Raw genomic sequence first — 15,172 nt, 5'->3', positions numbered from 1 at the left:
GTCCTAGCCATATCATCTGGGGGACGAAGAAGAACATCAGAATCGAGTTGTGAGGGAACATGAGAAACAGACACAACAGTTGTGGGGACTATCCCGTAAGCACAGCAGGGGAGGACCACAACACACAAGCGCTAGAAGGTAGGCACAGATTTCCACCTGCAAAGGGAACTCTGGAGGTGCCATCGGACCGGCCGGACTTGCGCAGCCTGGTTAACCGTATTCCGGACTGAGGATCCTGAAGCCTTCAGTAAAGAGGTAAAGAGACTGCAACCTGGTGTCCTCATTATTTATTGTGACCAGCACTGCACCGCACTACCACCACCATCCACACCTTTCATTGGGCGCCCCTCAGCAGGGTCACGGACCGGGTCTAGCCACCGTGATAACCCCAGAGCAGAGACTCAGAGGCCCGGTACCGGGTACCCCTCGGCCCTGCGGCAGTGGGGGCGCTACAGATACCCCTGCGATTTGCATAGGTTCCGTGGGCTCACCTGCAGCAACCTCACGTGAACCTAAACCTTCATCCACAGGCAGCATCTCATGATCCCCCTGACGCAAACGGCGATTAATGCGGACAACAAGACTCATAGCGGAATCTAGTGAAGCAGGAGTCTCGTACATCAGGAGGGCTTTTTAACCCTATTAGAAACTCCATGAATAAAGTGACTCCGCAGCGCAAACTCATTCCACTGTGTGTCGACCTCCCAGCGGCGAAATTCAGAACAGTAATTCTCTGCAACACGCTCCCCCTGGCGAATAGTGCGTATCTTAGATTCTGCTAGAGCCATTTTGTCAGGCTCATCGTAAATGTTTCCAAGAGAGGAAAAAAACTCTCCACAGAGTCAAATGCAGCAGAATCAGATGGCAAAGAAAACGCCCATGCTTGGGGATCCCCGCTTAATAATGACAACACCAGGCCCACACGCTGAGCCTCATTACCGGAGGAGATCTGGCGCATATGGAAATACAGTTTGCAAGCTTCATAAAAAGAAACAAATTTACTGCATTCCCCAGCAAATTTTTCAGGCAAAGGAAACTTAGGCTCAGCAACTTTACCTGTAACTCCGGCTTGCACATTAGACACTGCTAGTCCCTGTTGCTGCACTGCACCCCTCAACTCAGTGACCTGTAGGGACAACGCCTCCAACTGGCGGGTTAAGGAAATCATGGGATCCATGAAAATAATGTTGGCCGATTATAATGTCACGGGAAGTCTAGGTGGGCAAGAGTTAATAACCCGGGGCCCTGCAATTTCCCTCAGACTAGGGAAATCCTGACTGACCCTCTACATAGAGTTTACACTGATGGTGTGCATGTCTAGGCCTCCACCCTCTCCCTGTCTCCTGTTTTTCAACCCTAGGCTGAAACCACCACCCAGTGAAGAGATAATACACCAATACCCACAGTTAGCACAGACAAGGGTAACGGAAAATATACACCACGCCGCAGTCACTCAGGAATACAATATAAATGCACAGGGGCAAAATAAATACAAATATAGGTAGGAGTAAATAAGACAAAGGGAAATATACCACCAGCAATGATACTCCAACTACTAGCTCACCACTCCAGACCGAGATAACATGTGTTGTGAATTCCGTTCTTGGGCTCCCTCCGGTGGTTGTAAATGGCACTTTTGTGAGTTCTGCCCTTGGGCTCCCTCCGGTGGTTTTGAGTGGAACTGCTGCTCCTTGGGTTTAGCATTGCAGCTGCTTCCACTGATTGTCTCTCCTGGCTCTGCTATTTAGCCTGGCTCTAGTCTTCAGCCAGTGCCAGCTGTCAATGTTTCTTGGTTGGGTTCAGATCTCTCCTTGGATTTCTCTGATAGCCTGTCCATTTCAGCAAAGATAAGTCATTGCTTTTCTTTTGGTTGTCCACTTGCTGTGGACTTAATCGTTCAACTCATGTTGTGTTTTTTCTTGTCTAGCTTGTCTGTATGATATATTCAGCTTAGCTGGAAGCTCTGGGGAAGCAGATTTGCCCCTCCACACCGTGAGTCGGTGTGGAGATTTTTTGTAAACTCTGCGTAGATTTTTAGCTTTTAATACTGACCGCACAGTATCCTTTTCTATCCTGTCTATTTAGTTAGAATTGGCCTCCTTTGCTAAATCTTGTTTTCATTCTGTGTATGTCATTTCCCTCTCCACTCACAGTCAATATTTGTGGGGGGCTATCTTTCCTTTGGGGTTTTCTCTGAGGCAAGATAGCTTTCTGTTTCCATCTTTAGGGGTAGTTAGTTCTCATGCTGTGACGAGGTGTCTAGGGAGTGACAGGAACATCCCACGGCTACTTCTAGTGTTGGTGTTAGGATTAGGAACTGCGGTCAGTACAGATACCACCTCCTCAGAGCTCGTCCCATGTTGCTCCTTAACCACCAGGTCATAACAAACATGCACAAGACAGAAGCTATAATCGGCGACGCCCAATGTTCAGGAGAACTATTTAAAGGCAATGGGCATGGCCCAGCTTCCAATCCGAGCACCAGGTAATTTAACCCTGGACCAGCTAGATAAAATCTAGCCGACGCCAATGAGCGCATAGTGGTCAAAAGCGGAATTACGGCTGTCTGTCGAACGACCTGGTCTGAACAGCGTCCGACATGACACAAACAATCCGATCCTCACCAACCACTACTGCTTCTACTATTTCTACATTGTTATGGCCTGTATTAGAGTCAAAAGTCTGAGCCCAAACGTGAGTCATGTGACCCGAGGCATATATAATGCTCTTATTTCTTGTCTTGAGACCCTAGATTTGACCAGCACTTACAGACCAGATAAAGTCTCTGATTTTGTGTGAACCTTGTATGTAGTTTTTTGGTGACAGCCTCCTCATTAAGCTTTATGGTTGCCCTGTGGTTATGACCTGTTGGGCGGTGTCCTGGGTAAACACTACGCTTCACTGTATTAGTTTTAAAACGAGAACAAAGAACAAAAAAAAAACACATCCCTTTTACCAGATATTAAAGTGCCAAGTTTTTTCTTTTTTTCTGTTTTTGCACTTTTCATTTATAAATTTATCTGAAATGATTTGTAATTGAACAGTAAGTGTTCCAATAAACTCACGTTGTGACAGATGTGGACAGAGGCTGACCCTCGGTCATGGTGTATAAATGCAGTCAATATATGTAGAACCCGTGCAGACACTTTAACATTACGTATCAGGGTCAAAATACAAAGTTTTCGTGATTGGCTTCTGACTACTGAGATTGTTCCACCACACTATGACTTTGGGCATCTAGAATTCCAGAAGCGTGTCCTTTTTAATTTTTAAACCCTCTGTCTATTGTTTTTATGGATTCACAATAAAGAAACTTGCTTCTATTCACCATTTGGAAGCGCCGCTCTCTCCGTTTCCTCTTTTGTTTTCCCAGGCCGCACCAGCCAGAGACATGTCACCCATCAGATTGAGCCTCCCGTCATCCCATGCACAACCGGTGTTGGAAGCTCCTTCCTCCCCTTTGTTACCCAGGTTATGATGACCCTGATTAGCACCAGGGCTCTTTCATTGTGATGATGATGATGGTGGTGGCCTTGTTATCTTGTAGCCCCATGATGTAGACACAGGTAGACCGTGCTGTTTGGTTGCAGGAGATTTCTGGCTTTTGGTTACAGAGTTGAAGATAATTTAGCTTAGATAAGAGGAAAAGTGATATGTGGGCCAGTCCACCTGGGAAGTATCTAATGACGCTACTATACAGTTATCTGTGCTCTGTACCATTGTTATAGCCGTGACAGATGTGTGACTGACAGACGGTCAGGTGTGAATCAGTGATCATGTCGTGACGTATTTATGCCTCCGGGTCAGAACGTATCCCATGCAGGATGTCGCTGTGTTCAGAGTAAGTGTCTGCGGTCTCACCAGTAGAGGACGGAGCTTTAACACTGGACCATTAAAGTATATTGTGCTCTTATGGGATGCAGTTGCGATGGTTTGGTGATGGCTTAGTACGGAGTTGGTGCAACATGAATCCTCGTAACTCCTGTAGCATCTCAGAAGGCATAAAAGAAAGAACGTTCAGGAGGAGATTATGTCAGGGACGTTCCAGCTGGGCCAGACTGGGACTGAAATTCAGGCCTGGCATTTGAAAGCAAAAAGGTCCATGCAGCCCCCACTTCTCTCTATTGCAAAAATTATACTTCCTGGAGGAAATCAAGATTTACTACAAGGCCAATATCACCAATAGTATTGCTTAATAAGAATAAATAATACCGCTACACCATAATGCCACCTGTGAGAAGGTCACTGGTAAAATACTGGAGGGGAGACATGTGTCACTCAGGATGTTAGCCTCAGGGATATGATCCTAGAATAATGCACCAGCATATTAAGTGCGGAGAGGGGTTAATCGACCATAAAAAGGGCTGGGTTTTTGTGAACAGCTGAAGAGTGGCTGGAAGGCTGTTCAATATATATCCACCCCAGGGTGTTTTCCAAAGTCTAAATGTGGAGCCTTTGGATTAATTAGGTCTTCAGTGTGTCTGGAGATGAGAGCTCTAGAGCTGTGCTCTTGTTAAAGAGACCTGAACCTTGTTTTGCTCCACTGAGCGGGCGGATTCCCGCAGCCACACAGACTGTACTGTATGCTAATTTGTTTTTCATTTTATGCCATAAGGGCCGTGTTTGTTTACCTCCTTTTTGACTGGTTTATGCAGTACGTTTTGATAAACCAGTTGAAAACTTAAATGGCGAGTGTTCCTGTGACTGCCTCCATAAGCAGCCGAGTGAGTCTGTCTACCACACACCACTTAGTGACAGTCGATCAGTAAAGGAGTTGTACACCACTGAGTAAATTTACGGCAGGTAGTATTGCACCTTGCCGATACCTAACGGTGAGTAATATGTAAACCAGTAAGATTTGGCTCTTCTTGCCGATTCTAGCAGTTGTCACGTGATCGATAGTCTGTGATTTGCTTTCTCGCGGTCATGTGCTTACTAGAGTCTCAGCTCATTTGCACAATGTTTTATTCTAGTCGTCACATGGCTACAAGTATAGAAATCACATACTATCAATGATATGACAACTGCTGGAACCAGCCAGCAGAGCCAAATCCTAACGGTTAGTGTATTACACACTGTCGGGATTTGGCAGGCTGCAATGCTACTTGCCGAAAATTTACTCAGGGGTTTATATTGCTCCCCATGAGGATTTGGCAGGGAGCCAATGGCTCTCTACTCCGCTAAAGTTAACAGTGTTGACATCCTGAGGACACCGATACTGTTGCAAGCTTTGGAGGCCAATGTAGACCACTCCAGACTGCCCATCTGTTATTTTACAGACCTGCCCTATAGCCAAACCGGCCCTGATTTCCATTGTCATAGATAGTCAGCAGTGGGGGTGGGCAAGTACTCCATATTAAGATCTTCTACCAAGTGCTTAGATAGAGCCACACAGAAGCAAGAACAGGCTCCTACCTAAGCTGTAGTGTGGGAGGTCTGGCCCAGGTGGAGAAGACCTGCCCAAATCCATGAGAGACTACCACCATTGGAAGGGTGAGGATTACCGCAGTAGAGGAGAGCATAGAGGCGCGAGAGTTATATGTAAATGTATGCTGCTAAAAAACTATGCAATGCATTAGACTTCACCATGTGGATTGGTGATGTGTAAAGTAATATATAATGTGGGAGAAGAAACCTTAGTGTAACATCTCCAGACAGGGTGCCATTAGGAAGCAGGGGAAGTGTGGTATTAGCATTAACATGGATGGCTCCTTCCACCCTGGTAGAGTACAAAGAACTAGAGTCTCCAGTGTAACTTTCCAGAGAGACGAGACGTCTGAACACAGTAAGCCAGACAATAACAGGAGAAAGAGCAAGAACCAACAAAAGATGTCTGCAAAACAGAATGCTAGTATGTGAGGGCTGAGCAGCACTTGCCATCAGCAAACTAGTTTGGGCCAAAGAGGATCATGGAAGAAGTTCCTGCTTGCACTGCAGTTGATGGAGACTGTCCCAAGTCGAAGAGATTAGCCCTCCTAGAAGGGAGATCCACCATTACAGAATGTGAGGAGGAATTACCAAAACAGAGGAGATGATAGAGGCCACAGCAAAAAACTGAAGCCTGAGTGTGAAGAGAATTACCACATCAGTAATAGCCAGAGAAAAGCATCTGTGCATGACCAACAGTGATGTGTTAACCAAGGGAGGTGGCCGGGAGAAGGGGCCGTGACCAGCACAGTGAATGTATTCTGCATTGTCTATGATTCACAAAGATTGTGTCTGAGTGAAGGAAGTGCTGCTGAAGTATTTGCCAGCAGACCTGTTCAATATATACCAGTGTTTGCAAACCAGATATACCTATTACATGGAGGCCACAGGGGTCTGCAAGGTGTAAGACACACTGCTGAAAGATATTGCAACCCAAGAGAGGTGACCATGAGAAGGGCTGTGACCAATCCCGACAGAGGGTGTTACACATAAAGACTGTTGCTGAGTGATGGAGTGACTGCAAATTGTTATAAACAGTTATCACAAATGTCAGCTGTTTTCCTCTGTCCTAGTCTACCTGTTCCCTAATCTTAGACTCTGTAACCACCAAGATAAATTCATTACAAGCTTGTGAGTTACGTTCTTCAGCTGTCAGCTGTATGCACCTGCATCTTTCCGGCAGCCCTGAGTGGTGAACGTCTCTAGGACCCGGGAGCACCACATCCTAGTTGTATTGTAAGCGCCCATCATGGAGGGTTGCCATGTGACGCTGTGACGTCTATGTGTACAGTACATGTTGGGTGGGGTCTGGTGAACCTTGTACTTCACTCTGTATACAGATCACAGATAAGGCCGTACTTTCCTAAAGTGATGGTTCAAGGTTTCCGTCACACTGACCCTCCATCATTCACAACAGGGGACTGTGATCAGATGGAGGACGTCCCACATGTACCGTAGATCATTGGTGATCTTAAACCTGGACCTCCAGCCTCCAGTGGAGACCTCCTTTTGGGTCATTTCATTCATAAATATCACACAGAAAACATTCAGCAAGCACTGCGTTAAGGGAAAAGTCTTCTTTTTTTACCACATTCACACGTTCAGTATTTGGTCAGTATTTTACATCAGTATTTGGTGTTAAGGAGAACAGTTTGTAAGGATTCCACAGTACAGACATCTTATTTTCTAGTGCTGGCTATAGATAATTCCATGGACACTAACTTTCACTATTGGACTGTGGTTCCTTGAGCCCTAGGAGAATATTTTGGGGGCCCTCTGTATAGAGCACATCCACATAAACCAATCAACAGATACACAGCCTTAGTACTGCCCAAGTGGCTATAGGTAAATGGATCCTAACTGCTGTCCTCTCACACACACTATGTGCAATGTCTATTGAGTATTTCACATTTATCAACTTATTTCTATTGCTGAACTGTGATTTGTTACATCCTCTCACTATCCACATTCCCTGCCTCAGCTTTTATACTGGCTATTATGGTTTCTCATGATTGGCTGTGCTGTTCCATGAGATAGCTGCACGGCATTATGGGGAATCCAGAGAGGTCACACCTGAGGTCATGTGAGCCTTCTGTGTCTGGTGCAATGTTTTGCTTTGTGGAAAGTTGCAGTGGGCATTGAATTGCAAATTGTTTCCTAAAATTCAACAAAATTCTCTTTGAACAGAATTAATTTTCTCATCTCTAGTTATTATTGAAACTTTACATAAGGAATTAATCCTAGTGGAGAGTGGATCCAAGGTCACTTCCATTATTGTGTCAGAGCTTGGACCCCTGAGGTTCCTCTGCAATCATGGTGGTGTTACATTGGGTCCCCAATTACTGGTGTAAAGTGGATATTTACCTGTGTAGAGTGGAGGAGCTGAGCAAACCACACGACCATCGCAAATTCTGCAATCATCTTGACCTGTGAAGAGATTTAGGCATGGCATCAGTTTGGATATCAGGCTGCACAGATATTGCCCCAGTCTGCTGACCACTGCAGTCAGTCACTGGCCTCAGAGGTGCACATTGCTGAGTCCAGTGATTAGTAGCAGTAGACGTTGAGGATGACATTACTGCAGACAGGTAAGCAGAAGACCGGTCGGGAGAATGATGTAATTATCATTTTTTCCTTTCTATATTCTTTCTAAATTTGAAAAATCACTTTTATCCCCAGTATTTGGACCCTTTTAATGGCTCAGTGACAACATTGTGACAGCTAGCGGCTCACTAACCTATTCCGGTCTCCTATCAGCTCTCGGGTAAAGCAGAAATGATTGGAGGTTGTCACGAGTTCACATACACAAATTTTCCATCCGGCAAAGATTAAACATTTTCTTTTAATAATATTATATTGATAGAATGCCTGCTCTAAGGTTATAAAACATTGTGTTGTCCTGTGCACAACGTCTGATATGAAGATTTTGGTACTAAAATAAGATGTCAACCCTCAAAGTCACAGGAGGATCAAGGAGAACAACTTACTGAAAACCTGTGACCTAGGACCTGTGATAATTAATACAGCCATGTAAATGTGGTGGATAGAAGCCACCTCCTGAGGAAGCCCTCCTGTGGTGATGTAAATGTGGTGGATAGAAGCCATCTCCTGAAGAAGCCCTCCTGAGGTGATGTAAATGTGGTGGATAGAAGCCATCTCCTGAGGAAGCCCTCCTGTGGCCATGTAAATGTGGTGGATAGAAGCCACCTCCTGAGGAAGCCCTCCTGTGGCCATGTAAATGTGGTGGATAGAAGCCACCTCCTGAGGAAGCCCTCCTGTGGCGATGTAAATGTTGTGGATAGAAGCCACCTCCTGAGGATGCCCTTCTGTGGCGATGTAAATGTGGTGGATAGAAGCCACCTCCTGAGGAAGCCCTCCTGTGGTGATGTAAATGTGGTGGATAGAAGCCACCTCCTGAGGAAGCCCTCCTGTGGTGATGTAAATGTGGTGGATAGAAGCCAACTCCTGAGGAAGCCCTCCTGTGGTGATGTAAATGTTGTGGATAGAAGCCACCTCCTGAGGATGCCCTTCTGTGGCGATGTAAATGTGGTGGATAGAAGCCACCTCCTGAGGAAGCCCTCCTGTGGCCATGTAAATGCGGTGGATAGAAGCCACCTCCTGAGAATGCCCTCCTGTGGTGATGTAAATGTGGATAGAAGCCACCTCCTGAGGAAGCCTCCCTGTGGCGATGTAAATGTGGTGGATAGAAGCCACCTCCTGAGGATGCCCTCCAATGGCCATGTAAATGTGGATAGAAGCCACCTCCTGAGGATGCCCTTCTGTGGCGATGTAAATGTGGTGGATAGAAGCCACCTCCTGAGGAAGCCCTCCTGTGGTGATGTAAATGTGGTGGATAGAAGCCACCTCCTGAGGAAGCCCTCCTGTGGTGATGTAAATGTGGTGGATAGAAGCCAACTCCTGAGGAAGCCCTCCTGTGGTGATGTAAATGTTGTGGATAGAAGCCACCTCCTGAGGATGCCCTTCTGTGGCGATGTAAATGTGGTGGATAGAAGCCACCTCCTGAGGAAGCCCTCCTGTGGCCATGTAAATGTGGTGGATAGAAGCCACCTCCTGAGGATGCCCTCCTGTGGCCATGTAAATGTGGATAGAAGCCACCTCCTGAGGATGCCTCCCTGTGGCGATGTAAATGTGGTGGATAGAAGCCACCTCCTGAGGAAGCCCTAATGTGGCCATGTAAATGTGGTGGATAGAAGCCACCTCCTGAGGATGCCCTCCTGTGGTGATGTAAATGTGGTGGACAGAAGCCACCTCCTGAGGATGCCCTCCTGTGGCCATGTAAATGTGGTGGATAGAAGCCACCTCCTGAGGAAGCCCTCCTGTGGCGATGTAAATGTGGTGGATAGAAGCCACCTCCTGAGGATGCCCTCCAATGGCCATGTAAATGTGGATAGAAGCCACCTCCTGAGGATACCCTCCTGTGGTGATGTAAATGTGTTGGATAGAAGCCACCTCCTGAGGATACCCTCCTGTGGCCATGTAAATGTGGTGGATAGAAGCCACCTCCTGAGGAAGCCCTCCTGTGGCGATGTAAATGTGGTGGGTAGAAGCCACCTCCTGAGGATGCCCTCATGTGGTGATGTAAATGTGGTGGATAGAAGCCACCTCCTGAGGATGCCCTCCTGTGGCCATGTAAATGTGGTGGATAGAAGCCACCTCCTGAGGAAGCCCTCCTGTGGCGATGTAAATGTGGTGGGTAGAAGCCACCTCCTGAGGATGCCCTCCTGTGGCGATGTAAATGTGGTGGATAGAAGCCACCTCCTGAGGAAGCCCTCCTGTGGTGATGTAAATGTGGTGGATAGAAGCCATCTCCTGAGGAAGCCCTCCTGTGGTGATGTAAATGTGGTGGATAGAAGCCACCTCCTGAGGAAGCCCTCCTGTGGCGATGTAAATGTGGTGGATAGAAGCCACCTCCTGAGGAAGCCCTCCTGTGGCTATGTAAATATCGTGGATAGAAGCCACCTCCTGAGGAAGCCCTCCTGTAGCAATGTAAATATGGTGGATACAAGCCGTCACCTGAGGAAGCCCTCCTGTGGTGATGTAAATGTGATGGATAGAAGCCACCTCCTGAGGATGCCCTCCTGTGGCAATGTAAATATGGTGGATAGAAGCCAACTCCTGAGGAAGCCCTCCTGTGGCGATGTAAATGTGGTGGATAGAAGCCACATCCTGAGGAAGCCCTCCTGTGGTGATGTAAATGTGGTGGATAGAAGCCACCTCCTGAGGAAGCCCTCCTGTAGCAATGTAAATATGGTGGATACAAGCCGTCACCTGAGGAAGCCCTCCTGTGGTGATGTAAATGTGATGGATAGAAGCCACCTCCTGAGGATGCCCTCCTGTGGCAATGTAAATATGGTGGATAGAAGCCAACTCCTGAGGAAGCCCTCCTGTGGCGATGTAAATGTGGTGGATAGAAGCCACATCCTGAGGAAGCCCTCCTGTGGTGATGTAAATATCGTGGATAGAAGCCACCTCCTGAGGAAGCCCTCCTGTAGCAATGTAAATATGGTGGATACAAGCCGTCACCTGAGGAAGCCCTCCTGTGGTGATGTAAATGTGATGGATAGAAGCCACCTCCTGAGGATGCCCTCCTGTGGCAATGTAAATATGGTGGATAGAAGCCAACTCCTGAGGAAGCCCTCCTGTGGCGATGTAAATGTGGTGGATAGAAGCCACATCCTGAGGAAGCCCTCCTGTGGTGATGTAAATGTGGTGGATAGAAGCCACTTCCTGAGGAAGCCCTCCTGTGGCGATGTAAATGTGATGGATAGAAGCCACCTCCTGAGGATGCCCTCCTGTGGCAATGTAAATATGGTGGATAGAAACCACCTCCTGAGGAAGCCCTCCTGTGGCGATGTAAATGTGGTGGATAGAAGCCACTTCCTGAGGAAGCCCTCCTGCGGTGATGTAAATGTGGTGGATAGAAGCCACCTCCTGAGAAATCCCTCCTGTGGCGATGTAAATGTGGTGGATAGAAGCCATCTCCTGAGAAAGCCCTCCTGTAGCTCATTCCCCTTATTCCTCTTATTTTTTAACTAAAAACTAATCTGTTGTGGAAAACAAATTAACAAAACCTTCTATGTTTGTTTTTTTGCTTTCATTCCCATAAAATCAATAATTCAAAAACCAAATCCGTTCAACAATCGAAAATTGAGCTCCAGAAACCAGTTGAGGACAATTTGTTGGAGATAATAAAAGTTGAGCTCTTCTATCCTGTGGACCACAGAGATATCTTTGACCTACAACAATCAAAACCAGCACTTTTTCTCTAACTATTTTCAGGAAGCTTATACTGCACACAGGAGGCTATGGGTAGGTTCATACCGTACACAGGAGGCTATGTGTGGGCTCATACTGTACACAGGTGGCCATGTGTGGGTTCATACTGTGCACAGGAGGCTATGTGTGGGCTCATACTGTACACAGGTGGCCATGTGTGGGCTCATACTGTGCACAGGAGGCTATGTGTGGGCTCATACTGTACACAGGTGGCCATGTGTGGGCTCATACTGTGCACAGGAGGCTATGTGTGGGCTCATACTGTACACAGGAGGCTATGTGTGGGCTCATACTGTACACTGGAGGCTATGTGTGGGCTCATACTGTACACAGGAGGCTATGTGTGGGCTCATACTGTACACTGGAGGCTATGTGTGGGCTCATACTGTACACAGGAGGCTATGTGTGGGCTCATACTGTACACAGGAGGCTATGTGTAGGCTCATACTGTACACAGGAGGCTATGTGTGGGCTCATACTGAACACAGGAGGCTATGTGTGGGCTCATACTGAACACAGGAGGCTATGTGTGGGCTCATACTGAACACAGGAGGCTATGTGTGGGCTCATACTGTAAACAGGTGGCCATGTGTGGGCTCATACTGTACACAGGAGGCTATGTGTGAGCTCATACTGAACACAGGAGGCTATGTGTGGGCTCATACTGTAAACAGGAGGCTATGTGTGGGCTCATACTGAACACAGGAGGCTATGTGTGGGCTCATACTGTACATATGAGGCTATGTGTGGGCTCATACTGTACACAGGAGGCTATGTGTGGGTTCATACTGTACACAGGAGGCTATGTGTGAGCTCATACTGAACACAGGAGGCTATGTGTGAGCTCATACTGAACACAAGAGGCTATGTGTGGGCTCATACTGTATACAGGAGGCTATGTGTGGGTTCATACTGTACACAGGAGGCTATGTGTGGGCTCATACTGTACACAGGAGGCTATGTGTGGGCTCATACTGTACACAGTAGGCTATGTGTGGGCTCATACTGTACACAGGAGGCTATGTGTGGGCTCATACTGTACACAGGAGGCTATGTGTGGGCTCATACTGTACACAGTAGGCTATGTGTGGGCTCATACTGTACACAGGAGGCTATGTGTGAGCTCATACTGAACACAGGAGGCTATGTGTGGGCTCATACTGTACACAGGAGGCTATGTGTGGGCTCATACTGTACACAGGAGGCTATGTGTGGGCTCATACTGAACACAGGAGGCTATGTGTGGGCTCATACTGTACATATGAGGCTATGTGTGGGCTCATACTGTACACAAGAGGCTATGTGTGGGCTCATACTGAACACAGGAGGCTATGTGTGGGCTCATACTGTACACAGGAGGCTATGTGTGGGCTCATACTGAACACAGGAGGCTATGTGTGGGCTCATACTGTACACAGGAGGCTATGTGTGGGCTCATACTGTGCACAGGAGGCTATGTGTGGGTTCATACTGTACGCAGGAGGCTATGTGTGGGCTCATACTGTACACAGGAGGCTATGTGTGGGCTCATACTGTACACAGGAGGTTATGTGTGGGCTCATACTGTACACAGGAGGCTATGTGTGGGCTCATACTGAACACAGGAGGCTATGTGTGGGCTCATACTGTACATATGAGGCTATGTGTGAGCTCATACTGTACACAGGAGGCTATGTGTGGGCTCATATTGTGCACTGGAGGCTATGTGTGGGTTCATACTGTACACAGGAGGCTATGTGTGGGCTCATACTGTAAACAGGAGGCTATGTGTGGGGGCTCATACTGTGCACTGGAGGCTATGTGTGGGCTCATACTGTGCACAGGAGGCTATGTGTGGGCTCATACTGTGCACAGGAGGCTATGTGTGGGCTCATACTGTACACAGGAGGCTATGTGTGGGCTCATACTGTACACAGGAGGCTATGTGTGGGCTCATACTGTGCACAGGAGGCTATGTGTGGGCTCATATTGTGCACTGGAGGCTATGTGTGGGCTCATACTGTAAACAGGAGGCTATGTGTGGGCTCATACTGTACACAGGAGGCTATGTGTGGGCTCATACTGTGCACTGGAGGCTATGTGTGGGCTCATACTGAACACAGGAGGCTATGTGTGGGCTCATACTGTACACAGGAGGCTATGTGTGGGCTCATACTGTGCACTGGAGGCTATGTGTGGGCTCATACTGAACACAGGAGGCTATGTGTGGGCTCATACTGTAAACAGGAGGCTATGTGTGGGCTCATACTGTACACAGGAGGCTATGTGTGGGCTCATACTGTACACAGGAGGTTATGTGTGAGCTCATACTGTACACAGGAGGCTATGTGTGGGCTCATACTGTGCACAGGAGGCTATGTGTGGGCTCATACTGTGCACTGGAGGCTATGTGTGGGCTCATACTGTGCACAGGAGGCTATGTGTGGGCTCATACTGTACACAGGAGGCTATGTGTGGGCTCATACTGTACACAGGAGGCTATGTGTGGGCTCATACTGTACACAGGAGGCTATGTGTGGGCTCATACTGTAAACAGGAGGCTATGTGTGGGCTCATACTGTAAACAGGAGGCTATGTGTGGGCTCATACTGTACACAGGAGGCTATGTGTGGGCTCATACTGTACACAGGAGGTTATGTGTGAGCTCATACTGTACACAGGAGGCTATGTGTGGGCTCATACTGTGCACAGGAGGCTATGTGTGGGCTCATACTGTACACAGGAGGCTATGTGTGGGCTCATACTGTACACAGTAGGCTATGTGTGGGCTCATACTGTGCACTGGAGGCTATGTGTGGGCTCATACTGTACACAGGAGGCTATGTGTGGGCTCATACTGTACACAGGAGGCTATGTGTGGGCTCATACTGTGCACAGGAGGCTATGTGTGGGCTCATACTGTACACAGGAGGCTATGTGTGGGCTCATACTGTACACAGGAGGCTATGTGTGGGCTCATACTGTACACAGGAGGCTATGTATTCCTGTGCTACGGGGCAGCCGGTGGGTGGGGCTGTGGGCAGGGCCCTGGGCATGCCTGTGGTAGGGGCTGTATGTGATGACCGAAAAAAAAAATTAGGCTTTATAAAGATGGCGCCGGCGGACATTTTGTTTCAATCTTTTTTTTGTTAAGCAAAGCTACATGTCTAAAGAAAATGAAAATATGCATATTACCACCATATCATGCCACAGCGCAGGCGTCAGTGCCTGCCTGGTGTATGTGCAGCGCCCCAGAGTCCTGGTCGTTGCAGTACTGTCACTCCGCCACTAAGGGGGGCTATGGTACGTCTGATGGCACTTAAGGAGTTCACCTGACCAGGTATCACAGTCACACATTACACTTCACAGTCTGGCCTCCAGGGGGAGCTAAGGGTGCTATGTATTAGGCCACTCCTCACACTCTGGTAAAACTGGGGGTTGGATAGGAAGTTAGTGAGAAGCTGACTGG

The 15,172-nt window shown here is 47.7% G+C and overlaps 1 protein-coding gene across 2 annotated transcripts in view; it reads right to left on the bottom strand.

The window, feature by feature from the left end:
* Positions 1 to 15,172, bottom strand: part of LOC143817471 (ecto-ADP-ribosyltransferase 5-like) — a 46,593-nt gene that overhangs the window by 27,376 nt on the left and 4,045 nt on the right. For both annotated transcript variants that reach the window (XM_077298908.1, XM_077298907.1), the window contains exon 2: positions 7,792 to 7,854. In XM_077298908.1, the coding sequence (XP_077155023.1) occupies positions 7,792 to 7,848 (57 nt within the window). In that variant the 5' untranslated portion in view covers positions 7,849 to 7,854. The remainder of the gene's footprint in view (positions 1 to 7,791; positions 7,855 to 15,172) is intronic.

Source organism: Ranitomeya variabilis, chromosome 3, assembly GCF_051348905.1.
Source record: "Ranitomeya variabilis isolate aRanVar5 chromosome 3, aRanVar5.hap1, whole genome shotgun sequence".
NCBI lineage: Eukaryota > Metazoa > Chordata > Amphibia > Anura > Dendrobatidae > Ranitomeya > Ranitomeya variabilis.
This window is presented reverse-complemented; position numbering and strand designations above follow the sequence as displayed.